Source organism: Microtus ochrogaster, chromosome 2, assembly GCF_000317375.1.
Source record: "Microtus ochrogaster isolate Prairie Vole_2 chromosome 2, MicOch1.0, whole genome shotgun sequence".
NCBI lineage: Eukaryota > Metazoa > Chordata > Mammalia > Rodentia > Cricetidae > Microtus > Microtus ochrogaster.
Genome location: NC_022010.1, coordinates 15,091,767 through 15,119,558, shown reverse-complemented (window position 1 = coordinate 15,119,558; position 27,792 = coordinate 15,091,767). Strand labels below are relative to the sequence as shown.

At 42.2% G+C, this 27,792-nt stretch overlaps 1 protein-coding gene across 3 annotated transcripts in view; it reads right to left on the bottom strand.

The window, feature by feature from the left end:
* Positions 1–27,792, bottom strand: part of Ift81 (intraflagellar transport 81) — a 75,248-nt gene that overhangs the window by 3,030 nt on the left and 44,426 nt on the right. For all 3 annotated transcript variants that reach the window (XM_005344447.2, XM_026788017.1, XM_026788019.1), the window contains 7 exons: positions 22,420–22,569; positions 18,072–18,200; positions 16,539–16,628; positions 9,014–9,100; positions 7,840–7,911; positions 7,335–7,420; positions 1,998–2,043 (listed from right to left, as the gene is read on the bottom strand). In XM_005344447.2, coding sequence (XP_005344504.1) covers positions 1,998–2,043; positions 7,335–7,420; positions 7,840–7,911; positions 9,014–9,100; positions 16,539–16,628; positions 18,072–18,200; positions 22,420–22,569 — 660 coding nt within the window. The remainder of the gene's footprint in view (positions 1–1,997; positions 2,044–7,334; positions 7,421–7,839; positions 7,912–9,013; positions 9,101–16,538; positions 16,629–18,071; positions 18,201–22,419; positions 22,570–27,792) is intronic.

Here is a 27,792-nt window from a genome sequence, read left to right as displayed (position 1 = left end):
TAGCTCTGTAGACCAGGCTGGTCTCGAACTCACAGAGATCTGCCTGCCTCTGCCTCCCGAGTGAGAAAATTTTATGTTGTGAGTGATGTATCTCACCACAAACATGTTTATGTTCACAAATTAAAGTATCTGGAAAAACCATTAAAGTATTTAGGAATTTTAAGAGTTCTGAGCATGACTTTTTCAGATATAGTAAACTTAAATTATAATTTTTCTTATATTACTAAAACAATTTCTTTACCAGAAATGCTAACAACCTATAAAAATTATTTAAAGGAGCGACTATGGGTAGAGGAGATGGCTCCATGGGTAAGATGCTTGCTGCTCAAGCCTGAGGATCTGGGTTGGGATCCCATCCCCTGTAACCTCACCACTGGGAAGGGGATGAAACAGGAGGATCCCAGGGCCTTGGTGAGGGAGAACCTCAGATCTCACAGTTCAGTGTGACCCCTCTCAAAGGACTAGAAGAGGGCACTTATGGGTCTCTGGCCTATGTGTGTGTGTACACAACACACACTTGGAAACACTAGCTTACTCAGGGTTGGCTTGGCTGTTTGGATTCTCTCTGGAAATGAGGAGTGAGGATAATTGTGTTATGGGTTAGTCTGGCTCATTCTGCTTAAAAATACTTTATATCCCATTGCTCCTACAGCTTTCCCCGAGATCTTACTTAAGTAAAAAATTACACTGGAAGGAGCAAGAATTTCTTCTTGATGTTGTAGATTGAAACCAGGCTTTTGTACATGATCAGCATATGTATTACTACTGAGCTTCCCTCAGCAGAAGAATAGTCCGTAAATGACTTAGAAATTAAGCTTGTAAAGGAACTTAAGGTTTCATAAACAGTTCTGTACACATCAACATCCATCCAGATACTTTTCTCTGCATGTATGTCTGCACCACATGCATGCCTGGTGCCCACAAAATCCACAAGGGGACTTTGAAATCCCTGGAACTGGAGTCATAGACAGTTGTGAGCTACCATGTGGGTACTGGGAATTGGACCCAGGACCTCTGGAAGAGCAGCCAGTGCTCTTAACCACTGAGCTATCTCTCCAGTGCCCTAGGACTTTCCTAAACAAGAGAAACAGGGGAATAGTTTCATATTAATATAACATGGAATCTTTAAAGTCTATTGACAATCATACTAATTTCTAAAAATCTAAACAATCTATTGTTAATGTATTTTACAAATGAATGTTTATATAAACTAATTCAAATATATTAATTTATTTTCCTCCCTCCCTCCTTCCTTCCTTCCTTCCTTCCTTCCTTCCTTCCTTCCTTCCTTCCTTCCTTCCTTCCTTCCTTCCTTCTTCTTTTTTAATGGCTTTGCAAGACAGGCTTTCTCTGTGTAGCCCTGGCTGTCCTGGAACTTGCTCTGTAGACCATGCTGACCTTGAACTCAGAGATCCACCTGCCTCTACCTCCAAGTACTGGGATTAAAGGTGTGTGCCACCACCACCTGGCAAGTGAACACGCACACATACAAACACCCCTGCGCACATGCATACTCAAGTACTTGTACACTTGAGATGGATTTGGACGTCAGAGAACCTCCTTCTAGTGTGAGTTCTGGAGAATTTACTCAGGTCACCAGGCTAACCACACTCAGCGCTATTTTTTTTTCTGTCTTTTTTCTTTTCTTTCTTTTCTTTCTCTTTCTTTCTTTCTTTCCTTTCTTTCTTTCTTTCTTTCTTTCTTTCTTTCTTTCTTTCTTTCTTTCTTTCTTTCTTTTTCCAAGACAGGGTTTCTCTGTGTAACTTTGGAGCCTGTCCTGGAACTCACGTTGTAGACCAGGCTGGCTTCGAACTCAGAGATTCACCTGCCTCTGCCTCCTGAGTGCTGGGATTACAGGTGTGAGCTACCATGCCTGGCCTACCCCTTTAAATTCTTAAGAAGGAATTAGCACCCCAAAAACTGTAGCCTTCCAAAAGAATGACAATGTCAGAACTGTGCAATAGTCTGAATTAGAAACATTAAAAAATAATTCTTACCTTACCAAGGTTTTCTTGTTCAGTAATATTTTTGGTATACTGTTCCCTAGGGAGTCAACACAATGATTTAACTTCAACTTGAATTGATTTAAACACACCATTAAACTATATATTAGCAAAGCTATATACATTTACAGTTTCAGCGGAATCAGAATGAAACTCATTGGATACTTTGTTCTTCCTCATGTTCAGTCATTTCTTCCAGTGAACAGTAATTTAAAAGGGGGAGGGCAGAGCATTACATGGGAAATTAAGTTAAGAAAATTAAGATGTTAAGTACTATTTTTGGTTAATCTATCCTTAAAACAATGGCAACCCATGTGCTTAAATTACACATTGCCTTTTAGAGTCTGCAGAGAGAAGGGCACACTTTAAACACACGCTAACAGTGTGTGATTCTACAGTGCTTCCAGGAAGTCACCCTTCAGAGGAACTCCCACCACTTAGGAAACCAAGCAAATACTATTGGTTCACCAGTGCACGGGACCCTGAAGACTGACAGGCTGAAGGCATGTAGACAGGGAGATGCTGAGGGAGATTACAGTCTGTCTATTCGAAGGAATGATGCAGAGCTGTGACAAAGAATGTGACAAGTCTACACATAATGAAGAGAGAAAATTCTAAATAAATAAAGATAATTTATATACACATTTATGTCTACATACATTTCTCATGCATTTGCTAACATACACACATGCAGGCATATTTGCGTTTCTTTTTTTAACGATCTCATGTAGCTCAGTATGGCCTCAAACTTAAGTATATAACCAAAGCCAGTTTTGAATTCCTGACTGCCTGGCCTTTACCTCTCAAGTGCTGGTGATTACAGAGGTGCCACCACCCACCCTCCCTTCCTTCCTTCCTTCCTTCCTTCCTTCCTTCCTTCCTTCCTTCCTTCCTTCCTTCCTCCCTTTCTCTCTCCCCCTTCCTCCCTTCTCCACCCTTTTTACCCCCTTCCCCCACCACCAGAGTCTGACTAAATATCTGGCTGGTCTTGAATTCACCTAGGATAGACCAGGTTGGCCTTAAGCTCACAGAGATCTGCCTGCCTCTGCCTCCCGAGTGCTGGGATTAAAGGCGTGACTCACATACACACACCTTTAATGAGGTTCCACCATTTTTCTCAGGCTGGCCTCAAACTCAGGTATCTCAGGCCAGTCCTAAACCCAGAATCCTCTAATCTCAGTCTTCCGAGTGCCCAGGTTACAGGTGTGTATCATCAAGTTCATCTTGAAAGCACTCAGTATCTGTGTATGCTACTCCAAATGATTAGTTTTTGGTTTTACAAATATTTTTATAAGCTAAAAAACTCATTTTAAAGTAAAAAAGTATTAAAAAAAATCAAAGTACAAGTATATTTTAATGCTATGTAAAATATATTTAATGCTGCTTGCTTTTTTTAAAAGCAAGATTTAAAGTAGGTAATGTGTTAAGGTCAAAAGACTGAAGGTAAAGATTAAGGAACAGGTGGCAAGTGTCCAGACTAATTTATGCCAACTTTGCACAAGTTAGAGTCACGTAGGAAAAGGGATTCCCAATCGAGAAAATGCTCCCTAAGATGAGGCTGGAGGTAAGTCTGTAATGCATTTTCTTAATCCATAATCAATGTAAAAGAGCCCTGATCACTGTGGGTCATGCTACTCCAGGGCAGTGATCTTGGGTTCTAAAGAAAGCAGGCTGCACCAGCCATGAAGAGCAAGCTAGTAAGCAGCATCCTTTATGCTTTCTGCTTCAGCTCCTGCCTCCTGGTTCCTGTCTTACTTGAGTTCCTGTCCGGTTCCAAATACTTATAAGCTCAATAAACCTTTTCCTCCCCAAACTGATTTTGTTTAATGGATTTTTTTTTTTTTTTTTTGGTTTTTCGAGACAGGGTTTCTCTGTGGTTTTGGAGCCTGTCCTGGAACTAGCTCTGTAGACCAGGCTGGTCTCGAACTCACAGAGATCACGTCTCTGCCTCCCGAGTGCTGGGATTAAAGGCGTGTCTCCTGCCTCTGCCTCCCGAGTGCTGGGATTAAAGGCGTGCGCCACCATAGCCCGGCTGGTTAATGGATTTTTATCACTGCAATAGAAACCCTAATTAAATAAGGAATGGGAGGAGATCTTAGCTCTTACAATTGTTTGTTTGCTTACTTGCGGGGAGGGATGTTTCAAGACAGGGATTTTCTGTATAACAGCCCTGGTCTTGAACTTACAGAGATCCACCTGCCTCTGTCTCCGAAGCGCAGGAATTAAAGGCATGCGCCACCATACCTGGCTAGATCATATATTTAAATGCAAACATTGTCTTTGTTTCTCTGTGCCAACTTAGATTATACTATTATAAGAATAAAGATGAAGAATCGAGGGTATCATAAACCACAGCATCAGCAGAGAAAGATCACACCTCAGTAGTGCGAGAAAACGAGTGGCTAGGACAGGGGAAGGCAGAGAAAGCACCCATGGTCCCTGCAGAGAAGCACAGAAAGTATTTGTACACAGGAACAAGGGTGAAAATGGCCAACAGTCCCATGAGTCTTCATTTTGTCCTTACTCATGAAACACAAGGCCCAACTGCTTGCTGTCCACGATCTCCAAATGATGCTAGGATGAGCTAAATGACGTCGTAACCCAAGAAGAATGTATGGAGTCAGGTGTGGCACACATCTTTATCCCAGCACTTGGGAGGCAGAGGCAGGCGGATCTCTGAGTTTGAGGCCAGCCTGGTTTGCAGCATGAGTTCCAGGATAGCCAGGACTATACAGACAAACCCTGTCTGTGGGGACGGCAGGGGATGGGGGAGAGTATGGTCATAGCTCAGATGGCTTTAAGGAATGTACTAGTATCGTAGGTCTGAGACTTGTCCACAATGTTTTAGCATTCTCATTTACATAACAATTTCTCAGGAAACCAACAGGCTTATTATAGTAGTATGCTAGCCCCAACCTGACATGCACAAGGCTCTAGGTTTGTACCTGGTACTTTGCTGAGATGGCGGTCGGGGGCGAGGTTAAAACAACAACAACAACAAATGCAGGCTATTTCCTAAATCTTTGGGCTAATTAAAAAGAAACCAATATTGAAAATGGAATGACAATAGCTTTGTTTCTGTAATAATATTTGTAAGAACATATCCGTGAGTTTAGAATGTAACCAACACTATTTTTTCACATAATCTTCAGAATTATTTTATTTTATTTTTTTTTTGTTTTTTCGAGACAGGGTTTCTCTGTGGTTTGGGAGCCTGTCCTGGAACTAGCTCTTGTAGACCAGGCTGGTCTCGAACTCACAGAGATCCACCTGCCTCTGCCTCCCGAGTGCTGGGACTAAAGGCGTGCGCCACCACCGCCCGGCCAGAATTATTTTAATTACAATTATGTATATGTGTGCACTTGCATATGCACACTTGCATCAGAGAACAACTTGCATGAGTATGTCCTCATCTTGCACAGTGTAGATCCCAGGGGTGTTATTCAGGTTATTAGGCTTGGTGGCAAGCACCTGTACCCGCTGAGTCATTTTGCTGACCCCTTTTTACAATATTCGAATGTAATGCTATAGTCATGGCACAATTTTTTTCCACAAAATAACTCGAGGAATATGCAAGTTTATTATGATTGTGTTAATGTATGCATGCAGGTGCACTCACCCATGTGGGCCGTACAGAAGCCAGAGGTTGATTTCAGCTAGCTTCCTCCCTTGCCTCTGTTCCTCATGTTTAAAGCAGTCTCTCTCATTGAGCCTCACTGGCTGGCCCGTGAGCTCCATGGGAAGTGCCTGTCTGAGCCCCAGTGCTGGGGTTCTAGGCACCTGCATCACATCTGCTCTGTGTGGGTGCTGGGGACTCACATTCAGCTTCTCAGTGAGTGCTTTACTCCTCAGCCATACGGACTTTGTTCTAAATAAAAACTATCTTACATTTACTTATTTTGTATGTGAATGCACGTTCAAACGCCTGTGCCACAGCACACGCGTGGAGGTCAGAGAACAACTTGTGGAACTCAGTTCTCTCTTTCAGCTATGTGGGTTCTGGGGATTGAACCCCAGTTGTCAGGGCTGGCAGTAAGCACCCTTACCCACTAATCTACCCCATTAGCCCCATATTGGATGTTTCAGTGATGCAGTACATCCTGTCAGAAAATGACTGGACATTTAACAGTTCAGAAACAATTACTTCCTTCCTCCTTTTTCAGACTGACCTCATTGAAGAAGTGAGTAAAATTCCTGAAATGTCTATTTGTCAAGAACAGATCAACTGTTCTCATTTCTTACACTGACAACACAGACTAAGGGAGCAGAGTTTACATTCTTTGAAAGAGTCTGATAAGAATGTTTATAGTTTAGTATGGAGAGCATGCATTAAAGCCGCCCTATTCCTAGAGGAGCTCCAGTTGGCCGTGCCTTCTGGTGTACCACATGGACAGTGCTACAGGCTACTTCCTAGGCTCCCCCCTGGGAACACCAATGCACAGACACTCAAAATCTCAACTGCAGCTGCAAATGTGACCCCTACCCTTTTGTGTTCTTACTTGACAGTGAAAAGAAAACTTCTGAGCTGGGTTATGGTGGTGCATCCCTTTAATTCCAGGACTCAGAGGCAGAGGCAGGCAGATCTCTGTGAGTTTGAGGCCAGCCTGGTTTACAAGAGCTAGTTCCAGGAGAGGCTCAAACTCTACAGAGAAACCCTGTCTTAAAAAACAAACAAACAAACAAACAAACAAAATGAAGAAAAAAAGAAAACACCTCCATTACTGCATTTTATTACAACTTGCAATTTAGCTATAAATGCATTTTAAGGCAAGAGTTGATTCAGTACAGTATGCCACAAGTGGAGACTACAGAGAGCCGCCATTTAAGACTAAGCAGTATTTGCACACCCTTTCCATTTCAAAGGCTGGCAATGCAGCAGTCACAGGGTTTCTAGCTAAGGCAGAAGTCACACCGTACAATCAGCAGGCAGATGGCTAGAGTCCCAGCCATGTGTGCTTACGGAGACAACATTAAAGCTTACACAGAGCTAATACACAAGTCACATATTCTTGGAGGTGGGAGTGGGGTTAATGGTTAATGGAAGGTGCAAAGGTTTGGAACCTGATAATGGTGATGAGTCAGCATTGTAAATGTAATCAGTGCCACTAACTACATGCTTAGAGGTGGCAAAAGTGTAACTTTTATATTTTACATAAATATATATATTTATTACATGACGAAAAGAAAACAAGATGTACAACTGTACCCCATTAGGAGGGCTAGAATCACTAAGGTTCAGTAATAGCTCAAATGCTCTGTAAGCTTCTATCTTATTTATAAACCTACAGCTGAAAACACTGAGTAAGTCAATTCAAAAATAAAATAACTTGCCTGATTGCTTTCCTTTTTTCTTGTTGATCAGAAGAGACGTAAGCCTTCATCTCATCAGTTGCTCGGCGAAGCTGAACTTCCAGGTTCTAAATGCAAAGACAGGCTTCAGGAAGTCTTTACTGTTGGGGGCCTCAGAAGGGCCTACAAAATGACTCAGCAGGTAAAGTCTAGCAACCCGAGTTCCATCCCCAGAACTGACACAGTGGAAGGAGAGAACTGAGTCCTGCAAGCTGCTCTCTGACCTCCACAGACACACCAGGGCACACACATACACACAATCAATCAATCAATCCATCCATCAATTTTTTAGTCAGGTCTCAGGAAGCAGAGTCAGGCAGATCTCTTTGAGTTCGAGGCCAGCCTGGTCTACATAGTGAGTTTTAGGACAGCCAAGGTTACATTAAGAGACCCCCATCTTGAAAATCAAAAACCAAAACCAAACGAACAAAAAATAACCATTTTAAACATTTTCAGGAGCGCTTTTGCTGCATACTCTTTGTCTCACCTTAATCACACAGTTTGTATAATGGTATTTACTCTCCTCCTGAAGACATTCTTCATGCAGTCCTCGTACTTCCTACAATATAATGTTAAGTGGGTAACAAATTATTGAAAGAATAAAAGAAAAGTTGGCTTTATTTATTTATTTATTTATTTATTTATTTATTTATTTTTTTTTTTTTCGAGACAGGGTTTCTCTGTGGTTTTGGAGCCTGTCCTGGAACTAGCTCTTGTAGACCAGGCTGGTCTCGAACTCACAGAGATCCGCCTGCCTCTGCCTCCCGAGTGCTGGGACTAAAGGCGTGCGCCACCACCACCCGGCAAAAGTTGGCTTTAAATGCACAACAGAAGAATGGTTATCAGAACCATCCCAGCACAAGCTTGTCTACAGTAACAGTGTAGTACCGCTGGCCGCCAGGTAACTCCTGGCACTTTCTAACTTGCTGGCGCAGCTACTCACTCACCAAGTCCTACTCTGGTAGGAGCTAGGGACAAAGCCCTGAAGAAAACAGGAATGAAGACTATTTGTGATGGGTACAGGTGTTATGTGGGTAGATGGCTCAGTCAGCAGGCCAGGCTGATGAGGAGAATGGGAAATACTAAGGAGCGCAATCAGGAAAGTCTGTGGAGAAGCAGTGACCTTCAGGTGGAGATCTATGTGATAAAAATAAAAGGGGAGAGAAGACACTGAGTGTCCTGGGCAGAGAGAAGAGTACATACAAAAGCCTGGAGGTGGAACTGAGCTTGGCCAGTCTGGAGTGCTGGACAAGGAGGACTGCAGGACATGGTATGACCTTGACAAGGTAGGAGGAGCCCTACACAAAAGAATTTGGAGGTTAGGTTTCACTCGAGTGTAATGGGAAGCCAATGAGGGTGGCCTATATCAGAAACTAGCTTCTTGGTCTGTTATAGGAGATTAAATGTCAGAAGACAAAGAGATCAGATAGATGGCTACTATGGAGTCTGGGCAGGAGAGTATGGACCTTAAGCTTCGGTGGTAGTGGTACAGATGGAAAAATTCAGTGGATAAATATAAAGTTCAAAGGAATAAAGGTCTTTGAGCCTTGGAGGCAGTCTAGGAGACGATGATAAAGATGTAAGAACTCTCGACACTGAGTGAGAATGTGCACACACAGGTAGCTTTCGCTAAACTGTTGAAATAAAAACTCCATTCTTACCTGTTCTAATTTGGACCGATTGCTTTCAAGGCCTGCTGCACAGCTATCATACTGAGCTTTCTTTTCGTCACACTCCTGGGTTAGTTCCTAGTTTGAAAAGGGCAAATGATTAAGTGAAAAACAAACGCATAAAATGTGGCTCTGAAACAATGCATGGCCTTGTCAGTCTTGTAACCTGAGTCTAAGCTTCTTGGCATACTTATGAGTTATTTATACAACAATTGGACATTTGAGAATTATGACAGATGGGGGTGCTGATAAGAATAATAGCTACCATGTACTCATCTGTGTGCCAGGCTCTTTTTTAGGAGCTGGGGCTACAACAGCGAGCAAAACAGCATTCCCCTAAGTAACGCTCAGAGTGCACAGGCTGTAAGAGCTCCAGCGGACAGACACAACCTGCACAACAGCACGCAGGACTCTCAGACCTAATCCAGGCTTGGGGACCAGTGGAGCTGACTTCCTGGAGAAACTGATATCTAAATTGAGAATGGGGGAATAGTAAGAATGGTTAGGGAAGGGAAGCAAGGGAAAGAAGATGCTTTCCCCCCCTTAAACAACAACAACGGAACATCGTGTGTAAAGGATTGGGAAGTACAGGAGATGAAAGAGTAGTCCATTATCAGTGTATCTGAGAGTATCCAGAGAGAAGGGTGACGATGAATGTGGGTGTCTGATAAGAACTTTGCGAATCCTACCAGGGCACATGAACAATTAAATCTTACAACAATATCCTGAAGGAGGTACTCACTGTTACCTCCACACGAGGCTTAGAGAACACTCAGAAAGGCCAGGTCCTGGCCAAGACTATGCATCAATAAAGGGCAGAGTCAGAGTGAATTCAGGCTCCTCTAAGAGCTTCAAAGTTTAGTCACATATTTTGAAAGATATAATCTAAAAACCTGCTGCAAATATACAAGGATGCTAAGTATTTACAAATGCTTGTTAAGGAAGAGCATATGTCTCTTAAAATCCAGAGCTGAACTGAATCGCCAATGAATCAGAATCATCAGGACCAGAAACAAGAGACGGACAGTGGCTCTCCTGGGGAAATGAGGGTGAGGAGTTGGAACTGAGGACCCCATAGTAGACCGTGGTTAAAGAGTAAGGGTAAAATCAGCCTGGAAATGACCTTGGTTCTACATAGTAGCACTCTTGGAATCGAGCATTACCATGGAAGAGGAGTGTTGTATGTAACTAGAATGGCATAAAGACTGAGAGAGTATTATGGCTTTATGTATTAAAATGAGCTAACGGGAGGCCAGCGAGATGGCTCAGTAAGTAACAGCACTTGTTGACAATCCCTGGGACTCACGCAATGGGCAAAAAACTGACTCCCACAAGTTGTCCTCTGACATCAATGCACGTATATGTACACCCATACATACCCCCCACACACCAAAATAAATGACTATAACAATCGTATGTCCCGTAAGTAGGAAAGGTCAGCAGCTGTGTGCACTTAGCTTCTCACTAAGATGAACTTGCTACAGTTGATGACAGAGCCTTCTTCAAAAACCAAGAGAAATGAAACACACCAACATGGCTGGTCTGGAACTTAAAACTTACTATGTAGACTAGTCTGGCCTCAAACTCACAGAGATTTGCCCGCCTCTGCCTTTTGAGTGCTGAGATTAAAGGCCTGAGTCACAATGACGGCTAGTGACAGCTTTTCTTCTCTTTTTTCTTTTGTTGACCTGTGAATCTAAAATCTAAACCAATCAAGATACAGCTTAAACTCAGGCTGACAATGGGTTTAGATTTCTCCACCTACATGGTCTAAGAACTTGCAAGCTGAGATAGTAGCTCAAAACTAGCTTCTAGCTTATGACAGTTCTAAAACCTTAGGCCAGAAAACTGAATAACCACTCCCTGCTGCCAGAATTCAAGAGACAAACAATCCACAGAGCACATGACTGTGGTCCAGCTTTTGAGAGGCTGACAGAAGAAGAGGAGTGAGTCACACAGCCATACTCTCTTTCACAGAACAGCATAGACAGACATTGGTGTGCACATACATACACATAAAAAGTAAAATGACCCCCCCCAAAAGGAGGATTTGAGGTCTGGAGAGATGGGTCAGCAGTTGAAAGTTAGGCTCACAAGCAGAGGACTTGAGTTTAGTTGCCAGCACCCATGTTATGAGACGCAACCTCTTTTATCTCCAGTTCCAGTGCACCTATGGCTCTCTTCTGGCTTCTCTGCGCCCTCATACAAACAAACAAAGGAATGAATGAATGAATAACTTTCAGGGAGGGTGGCTGCTTGGAACGAAGGTGTGAAATTCAGGCAGCAATGGTGAGCACTGGTAGCTATGAGGTGAATCTAAACCAGACATGGCTGTATAAAGTAGGAATTATGATAGTAAAAACAGCATGACAGCTGCTCTCAGAGATGAAGAAATAAGAAAATAAAATGTCAGAGGACTATTATGCCCAAAGTCCAGATCCCCAAAACATTACCACGAAGTCGTATCTGATGCAAAAGCAAAGAGTTTTTATTGTGAGTTAACTCGGGTCCTCCATTTGTTTGAAGCAGGGCAGCAATAGGACTAGCTCAGGTGAGACCCCAGCAGCAAACATAGTGGGTTTATATCACAAAATTCCTGGAAAGTATTTAAAACACTATTAATTGTTATTATTATTTGTGTGTGTTGTTGTCCTTATTTTGTGTGTGTGTGTGTGTGTGTAGTGTGTGTGAGAGAGATGGAAGAGCAGATAGGAAAAATATTATTTTTGTGACAAGGTCTCTGATAGCTTAGCTGGCCTTGAACTTTTTTCTATAACAAAGATTCCTCTGGGGGGGCTGGAGAGATGGCTCAGTGGTTAAGAGCATCGCCTGCTCTTCCAAAGGTCCTGAGTTCAATTCCCGGCAACCACATGTTGGCTCACAACCATCTGTAATGAGGTCTGATGCCCTCTTCTGGCCTGCAGGCATACGCACAGACAGAATATTGTATACATAATAAATAAATAAATATTAAAAAAAGAAAAAGATTCAGGAAAGAGAAGTCCTGCTTCAGGAACTCAGCTTACTCACAGCTGGGGCAAGAGATCCAACAGCAACCCACAGAACAAAGTCTTATCTTTATAGACTTAAAAAGATTTATTTGTATTTAAATGTACATGTATGTCTCTGTGAGCATCTGTCACATCCGTGCAGGTGCCCATGGAGGCCAGAAGGTATCAGATCCTTTGGGGCTGGAGTTACAGGAGGTTGTATGCCACCCTGTGTGGGTACTGTGGGCCAAACTGATTTCTGGAAAAGCAGCAAGTGCTCGAAACCTCTGTCTCCAGTCCACTTTTTAGATTTTAATGGGGAGAAGTCTGTGCCACGAGATAAGGCCTTACTACTAAGGTAGCATGGCTTCTGCATACGAGGGATTTAGCACCTTAGTGAAGGAACTAGATGGGCCACAAGGCCAAGCATTAGGCCTGGGATAGAGAGAGCTGCAGAGAGGTGTAGCTACCCCCTCTATAGCAGCAGCATCTGCGGCCTAGGATGACCTCAATTCCCTTCTACCCCATCCTACTCCAAGTGTTGGGTTACAAGTGTTGGCCTCAGGCCCAGTTTTACGTGGTGCTGGGGACTAAACCTAGGGTATGGGCACACTAAGCAAGCACTCTACCAGCTGAGCTACATCCCCAATCCCTATCTTTTCCTTAGACAATCTGTGCAGCTTGAATTATGTACAGTTTTGGGGTCTTGGGATTTTCTGAGATAGGATCTCATGGAGCCCATGATAGCTTCAAGCTCAATATGCAACAGCTGTAAGCAAGGGTGACCTTGAACCTCTGAACCTTCTAGCTCTATCACATTCAGCGTAGTTTTACTTTTATAAGAAAAAAAGCAAACAATCAGTAAAAAGTACTTCAAGAAGACTAAACAACCAGACTGTATACTTTAAACTGATATATTAGTAATTACATGTAATTATTCCATTTAATTACACAGCTATGAATTACCTCAAGATGCTGTTCTAGCTACAAATGATTATAAAAAATTTAGATAAATTGTAAGTTGCAAATCTTGAATTGATGATACTCTTAATTTTAAATAGTTTTAGTATTCTAAGTGCAATAGTTAATTGTAAAATTCCTTAAATACTTGAGGGTAGCCCATTAAAGTTAAAAAGTATTCAATATTTTTATTTTATAGACACCTGATTTTTTTTATTAAAAAGGAAATATATACTGGAGAAAAAACAGCATCTTCACAAAATGATAATTATATATAGAAGAATAAAAATAGACCCATATTTACTACCCTGCATGAAATTCCAGATGGATCAAGGACCTCATCATAAGACCTGATATCCTGAATCTGACAGAAGAGGAAGTGGGGAGTACACTGAATTCACTGACACAGGAGAGGAGTTCCTGCGCAGGATCCCTGTAGTGCAGACATTTAAGAGCAATGATTAATAAATGGGACCTCGTGAAGTTGAAAGCTTCTGTACAGCAAAACACACCATCATTTGAGGAATGAGGCAGCCTCCAGAATGGGAAGAGTTGTTTTTTTTTTTAACCAATTCTACATCTGACAGAGGCTTTGTATCTAGACTATACAAAGACCCCCCCCCAAAAAAAAACCTGAGCAACAAGAAAACAAATAAGTCATTTTAAAAATGGGGTATAACACCAAACGCATCAACCAGGAGCCATAGGCGCTGGGTGGTTGGACACTATGGTGATCTCTTTGTGATGAAGCATGACCCACCGGGGCAACCTGAGTTCAACAAGGAGAACTTTGCACAGGTCTGGGACGGTCCACTCTGTGCTCCAGAGGGACAGAACGGGCCCACCTGGTACCTTGCAGTACCAGCCAAATGAACCCCATTGGTGTGAGCAGAGGTATGGTACAATGGTTCATGGGAGAGAGAAAGAGAAAGAGTTGGAGTGGTTCAGGTCCTATGGACAGAGGTAAGTCTGAAGAGAGAGGAAGGGAGTGGGCTGAGATGGTGAGGGAACTGGACCCTGACCAGCAGCAACAGCAGAGATGAAACCGTATGACCCAAAGCAGCAGGATCTCCACAACACAGGGCAGCAACAAGATACCCAGGGGAGCCCTAGCGAGGGTTCAGCATCAATATGGTAGTAGAAACCAGAGGCCTCGAGCCAGACCAGTGACTCTGCAGTGAACACCCTGATCAACTGATCCTTTAAAACCTCTCACAGTAGATGGAGTCAAGCAGTCATAACTTTGGTATTTGTGGTCCAGATCTGACATAACAAAAGCCAAGTTTAACCTTACTAACTCCTCAGCTGGAAAAAGATACGATATTTTAAATTACTCTTGGTCTTTAAACACATGGTAGTGTCACCAGGCATGACGACACACACTTCTAATTCTAGCACGTGGGGACTGAGGCAGGCAGATCTGAGTTCAAGGCCAGCCTGCTCTACAGAGTGAGTCCCAGGCCAGCCAGGACTACATAGTAAGATCTTGATTTAAAACAAATAAAATAAAAAGGTATGGCTTAAAAAGTTGAGGGATTCTCTTAGCTCAAGAGTTATGGGCAGAGCCGGGCGGTGGTGGCGCACGCCTTTAATCCCAGCACTCGGGAGGCAGAGGCAGGCGGATCTCTGTGAGTTCGAGACCAGCCTGGTCTACAAGAGCTAGTTCCAGGACAGGCTCCAAAACCACAGAGAAACCCTGTCTCGAAAAACAAAACAACAAAAAAAAAGAGTTATGGGCAATAGTCAGACCTTTTCCCAAACAACAAAAATTTGAATTTAAACAATGGTTTACAGGAGAGGGGGCATGGCTCACAGATACAATGCTTTGCCTAGCACATATGTAATGCTGGATTCCATTGGCAACACCATAAAAGTTTTAAAAAACAAAACAACTTTTGGAAGGCTAGGGCATCTCAACAGGAGATCAAAGAATGCCTGTCTAGCATGTGGAAGGCCCTGGATTCCACCTCTAGCAATGTAAAACATGCAAATAAAATTAAGGAAAACGGGGAAGTTAATATTGAACATTTTCGCATAACAGGAGTAGAAAGGCCATACTGTGAGATACAGACCATAAAGTAGTAGAAGCTGAGGCTACAAGCCATAACTAGCCTCCCACAAAAGGAGGGAGGCCAGAGGTGGAAAAAAGAAACGGTGGCAAAAAGGTTCACAGGTGGCAGAAATATAGAAAGATCTCAAAGAGATTCATGTGGGGGGGTCACATTACATCACTAGTATACTGTAATACAGATTCTTGCTCTCTGTTTCCACTACACGATTTAGACGAGTCCCTAGTTTCTGTGCCTGCCTCCCTCCCTTCCCTTCCCCACTCCCTCCCTCTCTCCTTCCCTCCCATAAAGGAAGTCTCTGTCTTTGGGTAGTTGTAAGGCCCAAATGAAAAATGTGAGTACATAGTTAGTACTTAATAAATATTAATATCAAATATCATCATTACCCATAAGTCCCCAATGCTCCTATAACTTCTCTGGTTCAAACTTTCCTAGAGTCCCTCGACCAGCTCCATGATACCATGTGTTTTCTTTTATCTTGCTTCAATTTCTTTACAGGCTGGTACTATATCACTTCATCTCCTCTGTGATGGTAGCAGTGTGTAATAAGACATTAAAATAAAGACAACTTGGGCCAGACATGGTGGTACACGCCTTCAAGCCTAGCACTTGGGAGGCAAAGGATTGAGGACCTTTGTGAATTTGAGGCCAGCCTGGTTTACATAGAGAGTTCCAGAATAACCAGGGATACGTAATACAGGGAAACATAATAGCACATAATATAAGAGAAAGACCATGTCAGAGAGAGAGAGAGAGAGAGAGAGAGAGAGAGAGAGAGAGAGAGAGAGAGAGAATCGGAGCCATTACGTTACTAAACCTGTCTCAGACTGCATGGCATTTTCTATAAAAAGGAAATTATGTCTAACTGATTCCAAAGTTTATGTGATTTTCTGCTCTGGGGCTGATTCTGACAGATGGTGTTCATGTGGAACTGGTTTTCTAGTTCCATCCCCAAGCACAGGCAAGATGGCTCGCACTCAAACTTCCAATTACTACAGAGAATGAGGAAGTAGCAGCTGCTAATGCTAATGGTAGAGGCCACTGGATTCTGCTGTGGAGGGCACTTACTTCTGACAGTTCATCTTTAAGTCAGGGCTTAGAGTTAGCTTCCAAGTAACGCACTTGTACTTCTCCTACTATACTCTGCCCCACATGCCTGCACAACAGTCAGCTTACCCTCTACAGCTGGCTTCAGTGGTGCCCAGGCACAGAGAATGGGGTCTAATAAATGCAGATGATTTAAAAGAAAATTTTCATCTGGCTGCATTTTTGTATTCCCATTTAAATTCCTTCTCCTCCATCCGAACCCTCATTAAACTATAACACAGTGGGTAGCATAAACTCAGTAAAGCCTTTGTGGCCACATAACCACTGGCTTATGTCATAGCAACACAGTCACAATCATTTTCTTTCCATTTTCTCCCAAGTGGAACACTTAGAGCCCACCTAGCTCATCTGGGCAAGACAGAGCTAAAACTATCTCAAAGTCAAACTCACCTGACATTTCTGACGTAACTGCCGGAGTTCTTTTATGACTGGGGCCAGAGCTGACTTCTTTTCTGATACCAGGGAATTCAGTTTTTTTACCTGTCATTTAAGGAAAAAAAAAATGACATCTACAAAAATAAAAAAAAAGCTACTTACATAAAAATACTATTGCAGTTAGAAAAAGATTAAAAAAAAAAAAGCCTGTAAGTTACTTCAGTGCCAAACAATAGAAAAGGGATTTATCAAATGTTAATTTCTACTTTCTTGACTTTTTTGTTTGTTTGTTTTTGGTTTTGTTTTTCAGGGGTTGATGTAGCTCTGGCTGTCCTAAAACTCACTATGTAGACCAGGCTGGGCTCAAACCCACAGAGATCCATTTGCTTCTGCCTCCCGAGTGCTGGGACTAAAGCTATGTATTACTACACTAAGCCAGTAGATGTCAACTTCTTAGCAAGGTGAAATGCCATTTATTGGTTCAAATGTCAATTATCATGATTGCGAACCATGACGACGAAATGTTTGTTAACACTGAATGCATGACGCGACAATACAGTTATTTGTCTACCACTATAAGATATAGTCTGTTAAAACACGTGCAACTCAGGTCACAGGAAATACACACAATGCATGGGGGTTTTCAATACACTTAACCTGAATGGCCTGACAGAACAGGGGTCCTGAAGGCCTCCTCTATACTAAATACTAAGCCTTTTTAGGAACTAGATTTGGGCAAAATCCAGAAAGTTCTAGGCTAACACTCAGGGTAGTCTTTGTGTTTGTGGCAGCAACTATTTACCAACAAATAAGGAAAGATTTCAAAGTTATGAATGATGCCCTCTGAGAGTGTCCCAGTGCACTTGGAGGAACATCAGGACATACACAAAGATGAAATAATTCTAGTACTTACTTTTACCATAAACACTTCTTTAATGTCATATTAAGATTCAAAGTATACACTGTTTTAAGTTGAACAATCATATTGTAATGAAAATATTCAAGAGATAGATTAAAAAAACAGATGAAAGAATACAGGAAGAAAGCGAGGTTTGAGTGAATGTGTGTTGTTGACACGAGCTGAGGACCAGCGCCTGAGTCCCAAGGGAGCAGCACAGCCTTCCTCTGGTCTGAGTGCGAAAGCTGACAGTGAGAGCAGACCACGCCCACCATAGCTTTCTCCCCTTAGCTGTGTACAGCCTGAAGCCCTACGGAGACTGCTCCTATGCAGACAGACTCGACCTGCCTGTTGTGCAGTGGTATGTAATATACACTGCGCTTGGTGTGGGGCTGCAGCTGCCCTGTCCATGCGCTCAGACCACCTGTCCCCAGCTTTTCCGTACATGTGCCTGTGTGTCCGTCCTTTCTTCATTCCCTTGCTGCCCCAGTTAGGTCAACCCCTAGAGTCATGCAAGCATGTGGCAAAAGAATATAAAGTAAATAATGAATAGAGATTAATATTTAAATGTTTAACTGAAAATCAAACATAAAAACCTGCCTTCTAACCATGTAAGTTAATAACATAAACAAGACAGAAGGTGTCATTACCATTTCAGACATGTCATCCAGGGTTCGGCCTTTCATCTCATCAACTTCACTCTTGAGGGCTGACACCCGTTCTAGCTCTTCCTGGGTGTAACTGTACCCAGACACACCCTTCTTCTCTTCAATAGTATGCTGTAAGAAACAAAAAGACCATGGGTGTTGACATATTTTTCCCATAGGAAATACTTTCTATTTCTGTTGAAAAGTTGTAATTAATAAATTTGTTTAAACGCCCAACAGACAATCTGCACTCACTTCAACTATTACTTCATCCAGGAACTCGTCTTTATACACTATAAACCTATGTTCAAAGTTGCCATGCTATCTTCAGAAACATAGGAAGTATATTTAATTTCAGACTCTCAAATAATTCTTAGCATAAAACCTAAAGCACATGATATACTCAGTAAACATTTGGTGAGCACATGCACTTGTAAGTGACAAGTTGTATTCATTCACTCCTCTGGTATTTCTTATATACTAGCTTTTCTGAGCACAGTTCTGGGCACCAGTGTAGAATAGTGAACAAAAAAGGACAGGGACTCTTCCCTCAAAAAGCAATAGTGGAAATAAATACGCAATACAAAGACAAGTAAGTAGAATATATTCAAGGTGAGAATAGATCTGGAAACTTTTTTTTTAATTTTATTTATTTATTATGTATACAACATTCTGCCTCCATGTGTGCCTGCGGAAACTTTTTTTTAAAGATTTATTTATTTATTATGTATACAACATTCTGCCTCCATGTGTGCCTGCGGAAACTTTTTTTTAAAGATTTATTTATTTATTATTTATTATGTACACACTGTTCTGCCTCCATGCCAGAAGAGGGCACCGGATCTCATTACAAGTGGCTGTGAGCCACCATGTGGTTGCTGAGAATTGAACTCAGGTCCTGTAGGAAGAGCAGCCAGTGTTCTTAACCTCTGAGCCATCTCTCCAGGCCCTAAATCTGGAAACTTAAAACCATAAAGTTGTTCGAAAAAATGTATGACATCCTATGCAAAGCTATGAGGAGGTATGAAAGTGGGACCCCAACAATTGAGTAGCAGCGTTAGTTTGGAAGAAAACATCAGAATGTAACATCCTGGAAGACAAGTGGAAAAATGTGTTGTGCACATGTGTGTGAGGTTGCACTGTGTGGAGGCCAGAGGTTGACCCCAGGTGTCTTTCTCAATTGTTCTCCACCCCATTGTTTTGAGATAGTGTTCTTCACTGAACCTGGAGCTCAGTGATCTGGCTAGACTGACTTGCCAATAAGCCACAGCAATGGTCTTATCTCTGTCTCCCTGGAGCCAGGGTAACAGGCTTGCAGTGGTGCACTTGACTTTTACATGGGTGCTAACTCAGGTCCTCATGCTTACACGGCAAGCGCTTTATTGGCTGAGCCATCTGCCAGTTCCTGTAGAAAAACATTACAGGGAAGAAGAAATGGCCAGCTATGCTAAATGCTGCTAAAAGGTTGAGTAAGAAAAGGATTCAAAATCAAAGGTAATTGTGATCTAGTGACAGGGTTCTGTGGCATGGAAAGTTTTAAAACCTATTGGAAGCCAGGGATGGTGGCACAAGACTGTAATTTCAACACTCAGAAGACTGATGCAGGAAGATCAGGAGTTCAAGGCCAGCTCAGACTACATGGTGAGTTTTAGGAGAGCCTAGCCTACACAGAAGACCCCACTTCAAAGAAAAATAAAAATATAGTCAGGAGCATGAAAATATCACATGTGAAGCCTGACATCCAATAAAAATTACAGATAAATAAGGAAAGGTAGCAAAACAGGCCTGGAAAAATGACTCAGCAGTCAAAAGCACTTGCTGCTCATTGACAGAGGATCCAGGTTTGGTTGCCAGCAACCACATGGCCACTCACAACCATTTCTAACTCTAGTTCCAGGGGATCTGATGCCCTCTTCTGACCTCTGTGGACATCAGGTACACATGTCGTACACATACATATACACAGGCTAAAGATTTATACACATAAAAATACAAATAAAGGCTGGGCGGTGGTGGCACATGCCTTTAATCCCAGCACTCGGGAGACAGAAGCAGGCGGATCTCTGCGAGTTCGAGACTAGCCTGGTCTACAAGAGCTAGTTCTAGGACAGGCACCAAAGCTACGGAGAAATCTTGTCTCAAAAAACAAAACAAAAAAAACCCAAAACAAACAAAACAAACAAACAAACAAAAAACCACCAAAAAACCAAACCAAACAAATAAATAATCTAAAAGAATAAAAGGTAGCAAAACATAAAACATAAAACAATCCAAAGTGAATCGCTATGAGAAACAGTAATATGGAATGAAAAAAAGAAAAGAAAAAGTGAAACACATAATCAATAAAAAAAAAAAGGACCAATGAGATGGCTCAGGAGTAAGGACACTTGCTGCAAAGCCCAATAAGATGGCTCAGGGGTAAGGACACTTGCTGCAAAGCCTGACAAGTTTGATCCCTGAGACCCACACGGTGGAAGGAGAGAACAGACTCCTAGAAGTTGTCCTCTGACCTACACATGCGCAGTGATAAATGAAAACACATACGAACACACACAACAAACAAACAAACAAATGTAATATCAATAAAAAAGGACCATGGGGAATGGTGACTTTGGTGATATTTTGTTTGTGCTATAACAAATAAAGCTTGCCTGGAGATCAGAATGTGGAGATAGCCACTAGTTAGCCATAGAGGCCAGACAGTGGTGGAGCACACCTTTAATCCTAGCACTCAGGAGTCAGAGGCAGGTGGATCTTTGTGAGTTCAAGGCCACCCTGGGCTACAGGAAATTGATCCAGTCTAAAAAAGAAATAGAGCTAGGCAGTGGTGGCTCATACCTTTAATCCCAGTATTTGGGAGGCTTGCACCTTTAATCCCAGCTAGGGAAGTAGAGACAGGAAGGGAAGGGATGGGATATGGCTGGGCAGAGGGAGGAATACAAGGCAGGAGCAGGCAGGAGCTCAGTGCATTCAGTCTGAGGATTCATGGAGACAGGATTCCATCCACTTTGGTCTGAGGATTCAGAAGAAGTAAAAGGTCTCTCTAGTGGTTGGCTCCTTTACCTCTCTGATCTTTTAGCATTTATTCTGATATCTGATGATGGGGGAAGCTCTGTTAACCAATCACCTTTAAGACACGGAACCTAGTTAGGGCGTGGCTACCTGTAACCCAGGAAGAAAAACTGGACCAGGTGCTCCCTTTCTCTGGGTGATTCCTGCAAGACACAGCGGAACTCGGACTTCCCATTCTTGTGGCATGAGTTTCCCCTTATAACAATTAAAAATATAATTGTTTATCTTTAAGCTGGCCTGGTTATTTCCCAAATTGAGGAAACAATTACAGTTGGCGCCCGGTTCGTGGGCCACGTGAGTCTCTGGCAGCTCTGTCCAACGGCTGCTATGCCACGCTCATTTGGGCATTACAATCTGACTCTAAGTTTTTATTAGTAAGACCAATTAGGATTTGTGCTACCGTGACTAAGTCTAACATAGCTGCAAGGGGAGTCTAGGGAAAAGGGAAGAGAGGCACTGATAACTGGTATAGCCACAGTCGAATTAGAAGTCCACAGCTGAAGAAGAACCTGAAAAATCCCCAGAAGTTTGATTTTAAGTCAAGGCCAAGGGAATCAAGTGGAAATTAGGAAATAATCTGAACAATAATGCAATTATCACTGCTAATTTTGAAACTGGTGTTGTTAGGACCCACATTTGGGTCATGGTAAATCTTCAGTTCCAGGTTCTTCATCACGGAACTGAAAAGTTTATATTGTCAGCAGCAACATGTGAAATGCTCTTGACCTCTACCAGCACTGCCAGTTCAGAGCAGTGTCCTGATGAAATAGCTTCCTCATGGCGAAAAGGAGGGGAAATGTCACACCAAGAGAACTGCAGGGACCTGGAATTCAGAGAAGCTCCACAGCAAGGCTTCAACTCCTACCTAGAGCACAAGCATACAGAACAAGGCTGCAGGCAAACTCCACATAGTGCCTTCCCTGGGTATTTCTTTCCAAAGCTCCTTGGAAATGCATGCGTAGGCCATGGTAAATAATGTTTTACAGTCACTCACTTGGAATGATAATTTTACTCATATTAACTAGCTAACCAAAAGAAAAACCAACTTGGACTTCCAGCTTCTATTAATAACCCCCAAGTGAGCACACATTTTTAAAAGGCAGTGCTTTCTGCTGCATTAAAAACTAAATAAATCAGCTTACATGACATCTCTGTAATTAGCCAAAGAAAATTAATAATTGTATGATTTTTCCAGTAAAAACAATGACCTCAGCTTAAAGTTACAAGCTATAAACCTCCTGACATTTGTATTTTAGCAGCCAAGATAAAGCTGTATTACCAGTTGTTGTTGAATGGTTTCCTGACGTTGCTTAAGAAGTTCTTCTGTCCTCTGCAAGAGACCGAACTCAGCCTTAAATTCAGCTATTATCTGGTGCTTCTTTTTGAAAACTGTACTCTTGCTTCGAAGTTTACTGACATATCTCTTGAACTGCAAAAAAAGAACCCAAGTATTATAAATGAACTCATCTCATTAAAAAGCTTTTCTTCTCTGCCTGACAGTCTATGCATCACAAATACACAGTTTCCTAGTTTTCTTAGAAAACCAGGAAAGACTAATTGCTTAATATTTATGCATTTAATGTGCTCGTGTATGTAGTCCGTGCACTCAGGAGACAGAGAAGTCAGGAGAGTGTGACAGATTCCTCAGAACTGGAGTTACTGATGGTTGTTGTGAGCCACCACCTGGTGCTCTGAATTGAACCTGGTTCTTCTTTGTTTATGCAGACAAGGTCTTTCTATGCAGCCCTGGCAGTCCTAGAACTTGTTACATACACCAGACTAGCCAGTCATGTGCCACCATGCCCAGCTATGAACCTGGTTCCTCTGTAAGAGCAACAAGTGTCTTCATCACTGAGCCATCTCTCCAGCATCAAGCTAACTGTTTAATTAAACTATATACATATATAAACATATTCATTTTTAACTCAAATATTCTGAATCCCTATATGAAAGTCTTTTCTGGATGCTGGTGGTGCATGCCTTTAATCCCAGCACTTGGAAGGCAGAGGCAGGCGGATCTCTGTGAGTTCGAGGCCAGCCTGGTCTATAGAGCTAGTTCCAGGACAGGCTCCAAAGCTACAGAGAAACCCTGTCTCGAAAAAAGCCAAACCAAACCAAACCAAACCAAACCAAAACAAAACAAAAAAAGTCTTTCCCTTTACAAATAAGAAAAAACAAAACCAAGCAAGCAAACAAACAAAACAGAAATTAAACCCCGTAACCATACAAAGGCCTACAGAAGAAGGAAGAGGCCATGAGTAGCTCTGGACTGGTCTTATAACAGAGTTTTACAAATGATTGTGTTCTGTTAGAAGTGCACTCAATTTGCTGGGCTCAATACAGAAAAATCAGGGTTGCTGGGCGGTGGTGGTGCACACTTTTAATCCCAGCACTCGGGAGGCAGAGGCAGGTGAATCTCCGAGTTCAAGGTCAGCCTGGTCTAAGGAGCTAGTTCCAGGACAGGCTCCAAAACTACAGAGAAACCCTGTCTCAAAAAAACAAAAACAAAATAACAACAACAAAAACCAAAACAAAAAAGAAAGAAAACCAGGGTCGGCAACAGTGACTACTGTCTCCTGTGGAGTGAACTGCAGCTATTTCCTTAGGAAACACCTCAGACACGGGATAGGGACTCATCCTAAAATTTAAGAAGTCGAGAAACTACTGAAAAGGAACACTTATAACACTCTTATGATACACCATTTCTACTTTTCTTTTCAAGTAACTTTTTTTGTTTAATTTTTGCTTTGTTTTGTTTTTGTTTTTCGAGACAGGGTTTCTCCGTGGCTTTGGAGCCTGTCCTGGAACTTGCTCTGTAGACCAAGCTGGCCTCAGACTCACAGAGATCCCCCTGCCTCCTGACTGCTGGGATTAGAGGTGTGCACCACAACTGCTCAGTTCATTTCTTATTTTCTAATTATATTTTTTCTACTCTAAGTAGCATTTTATTAAATATACAATAATGAAATATTTTATCTTAAGGATTCTGTCTGCCGTAATCCACTTCCACATAACACAAGCTCCTGTATTACCTAACAGGAGACAGTTCATTAGCAACTGGAGAGAAAGCAGAGTGCTTCTTTTTGTTTTGTTTTGTTTTGTTTCTGGATTTTGAGATAGGGTTTCTTTGTGTAGCCCTGGCTGGCCTGGCACTTGCCTTGTAGACTAGGCTGCCTCCTTGGTGCTGTAATTAAAGGTGTGTGGTGTAACACCATGCACCACTTAAATATTTGATTTTTAAAAATTTTATGTGTTTGGATGTGTTGCCTTCATGTATGTCTGTGTACTGTGTGTGCTTGCTGCTGGTGAAGGCCAGAAGACGGCACTGGATCACCTGGAACTAGAGTTACAGATGGTTGTGACCAGCACGGGAGTTAAACTCACGTCCTCTGTAAGAACAGCTAGTGCTCTTACCTATTGATCCACTCTCTACAATATTTTGATGTTATACTCATTAATGTTAAAAATGCTGCCTCACATAAACACATAGGACAAAATATTAGCAGTATGTTTATGGCCATCACAGAATGGTTGAAAATTTTCTCTTAATCCTAGGCTAAAGTTAATTTAACAGTATTTTTCAATGAAATTCAAGACTGTAAGTCACACAGCCATTTTTAAGATCAAACACTGTAACACAATCCAGTCCAAAGGTAAACTAATTTGATACTTACACACTGAGAAATGATGGTGGGAAAATATGAAGTTTTTGTTTTCTATAATCAGACCACTATGTTTCTATAACAGCAGAAAGTTTTGTATGGACAGTAAAACCATTACAATTTCTAACAGACCAATGGTGTCAAAGGTGAGTCATGGTGTGCCCGTGTGTGCAGTGCGGTGTGTATGTTTGTGTTCCAAACAAGGCTGCAGCGAGGTCCTGCACACAACATGGGTGAGCACTGCCAGAATACTGCAAATTCATTTCGTTTGTACATATTTTATTTTGAATTAATTTTGGTTATTGCATGTTCAAAAACATTTTGCTGCTGTCAATTTTTTTTGTGACTCCCAACTCTGTTACATCACCCCATGAACTTGCCACCCAGTTTCAGAAAATGAGCTGTAGATGAAGGAAGTTCAGAATACCTTTCCTTCTCTTTGTCAAGGGTTTTTGAGATAGTGTCTCCCTAGGTAGTCCAGGCTAGACTGAACCTGAACATGACACGTGGCCTTGGCATCCAGAGTTCGTGACACCACAGTGGGTTTAATTTTATATTGGGAAGCGGGGCGATGACAGTCTCAGTGTCTCGTATAGCCAGGCTGGCCTTGAACTGATCCTTCCCTGGCTAGGATTACAAGCACACACCACCATGGCTGGCTCTCCAAATATTCCTCTATAATTAAGTTAGTCTTGCTACTCAGAAATCTAGCCCCCACACTGCAAATTTTCAATGGCTGGGTTACAAAAGCTGCTCAAAAAATATGAGCCATAGCAAAGCACCTAGAGTCTAATAACTTGCTAATTTTCCTTTTAAAACATAAATGTGTAAGCCTGATATAACCACTGACTCAGAATCCCTAGAGTAACTAACTATACGGTCTATTAAAAGTGTCCTGGGCAAAGCGCCCAACATGAAATCAGCCCTGCTCATCTGCTCTCCTGTGTAACGTCCAGGCCAGCTTCCCTTCTCTATCTTGCTGAGCTCCACGACTATTTTTAAAAGCTAACAGCTAGAAATGGTTTGCTGGGAGAACAACCCCACATGTTGCTCACCACACTCTACAAGAGCTGCTTATTACTTGGGATTCACTACACATTCTACCTAGGGGAAGGTATACAGTCAGGGTCACATGAGCCACAGTTCCACACAAAGATGCAATAGGTGGTCATCGAGGCCTCTAACAACTCTATTGGTTCTGACTCATTACGGCGAAAGAAACACATCACTCATGTTTTCGGTACACTGAAATCACCACTTGGACTTTAGGTTATTTCTGGGCTTTTAAGTATCATATAAAACAATACAAATATATTGATTTTTCAAACACTATTTCTTTGGAAACAGAGATCTTGCTATGTGATATAGGCTGGCCTCCAATGCCAGATCTTCCTGTCTTCTCAGTGCTGGGATTACAACTCTGTGTCACATGCCAGCCTTAAATAATTCATAATTTCTGCAGGATATTTTTCCAGAAATTATCAAAAGGGACACGCGTTTCTGATATTCTGCCAAACTGCTCTTAAATGCTTTCACAGTTGATCTAAAAAGTGATGCAAGCATCCTTTTAACCCTGTACTTTTTTTTTTTTTGATTTTTTTCGAAACAGGGTTTCTCTGTAGCTTTGGTGCCTATCCCGGAACTAGCTCTTGTAGACCAGGCTGGCCTCGAACTCCCAGAGATCCACCTGCCTCTGCCTCCTGAGTGCTGGGATTACAGGAGTGCGCCACCACCGCCCGGCTTCCCTGTACTTCTTTATTAGGAAGCTTGGCCTTTCATCATTTCTTGAGCTCCTGCAGGGATCTTACGGAACTTGGCTTGCCCTTGCTTCCCTTTGTCACTGCCTGTTGTGTTACTGTGCCTCTGTGGCAGAGATTCTCAAACTATCTACTCTCAAATACCCTTTATGAAGTCTTTTTTATTTGGCCCAGCCTGGTCTTGAATTTATCATCCTCTTGTTTTGCTCTCCTAAGAGCTGAGATTACAGAAGTGTACACCATGCCCAGCAAACCTTTTAAGATTATCAAAGATGTGAAGATTTTATGTAGATGCTATCTATTGATACTTGCCATACTAGAAATAAAAATCAGCAGTGTGGTACAGCACAGATTCTAAAACTCAAGAAAAGCCAGCGCATTCTCTGTCTGTCCACTTTGCCGGGTCAGAGTCAGAACTAGCCCCCCTTTCCTGCTGCAGAGGAGCGGCAGCCGCACCTGGGCAGCCAAAGAGGATGACTCAGCAGCAAAGTGGCGTGGCAGGAGGATCCAGAGACCAAAGGGAGGTGAGTGGAGAGGGGAAATACACAGACTTGGACCAGTGGGTCATAACTGAGGGGCTGGGGGTATTTATGGGAGTGAGACCACTTCCATAATTATGGATAGAATTGAGGAGCTAAAAATTCTTTTAAAATTTTATTTGTACCAGGTGGTTGTAGCACATGCCTTTAATCCCAGTACATGGGAGACAGAGGCAGGAGGATCTCTGTGAGTTTGAGGATAGCCTGGTCTACAGAGTGAGTTCCAGGACAGCCAATGCTACACAGAGAAACCCTGTCTCTAACAAACAAAAAGAAAATTTTAAATTTTATTTGCATGAATAGTTTGTTTACACATATGGACCAGAAGAGGGATCTGATCCCCTGGAACTGGAATTATGGCTGCTAAGTGGGTACTGGGAATCGAACCCACATCCTCTAGAAGAACAGAGGCCTTAACCAGTCAATTCTCCAGCTCCAACATATCTTGTTTTATATTTATAGTCAGAAACTTTTAAACTGGCAGCTGCAAGTGAGAACCCAAGCCTGGTGCACTCTGCTTCCATAATCCATCTCTGTAAGTAATTTAGGAGGAACTAGTGACAGACAGGGGAGAGCAAGAATGTTTCATCTGGAGAGTTTCTTTAAACTAGGAACTATATGATCTCCTGTATTCCATCTTTAAACTAGGAACTATATGATCTCCTGTATTCCATCTTTAAACTAGGAACTATAT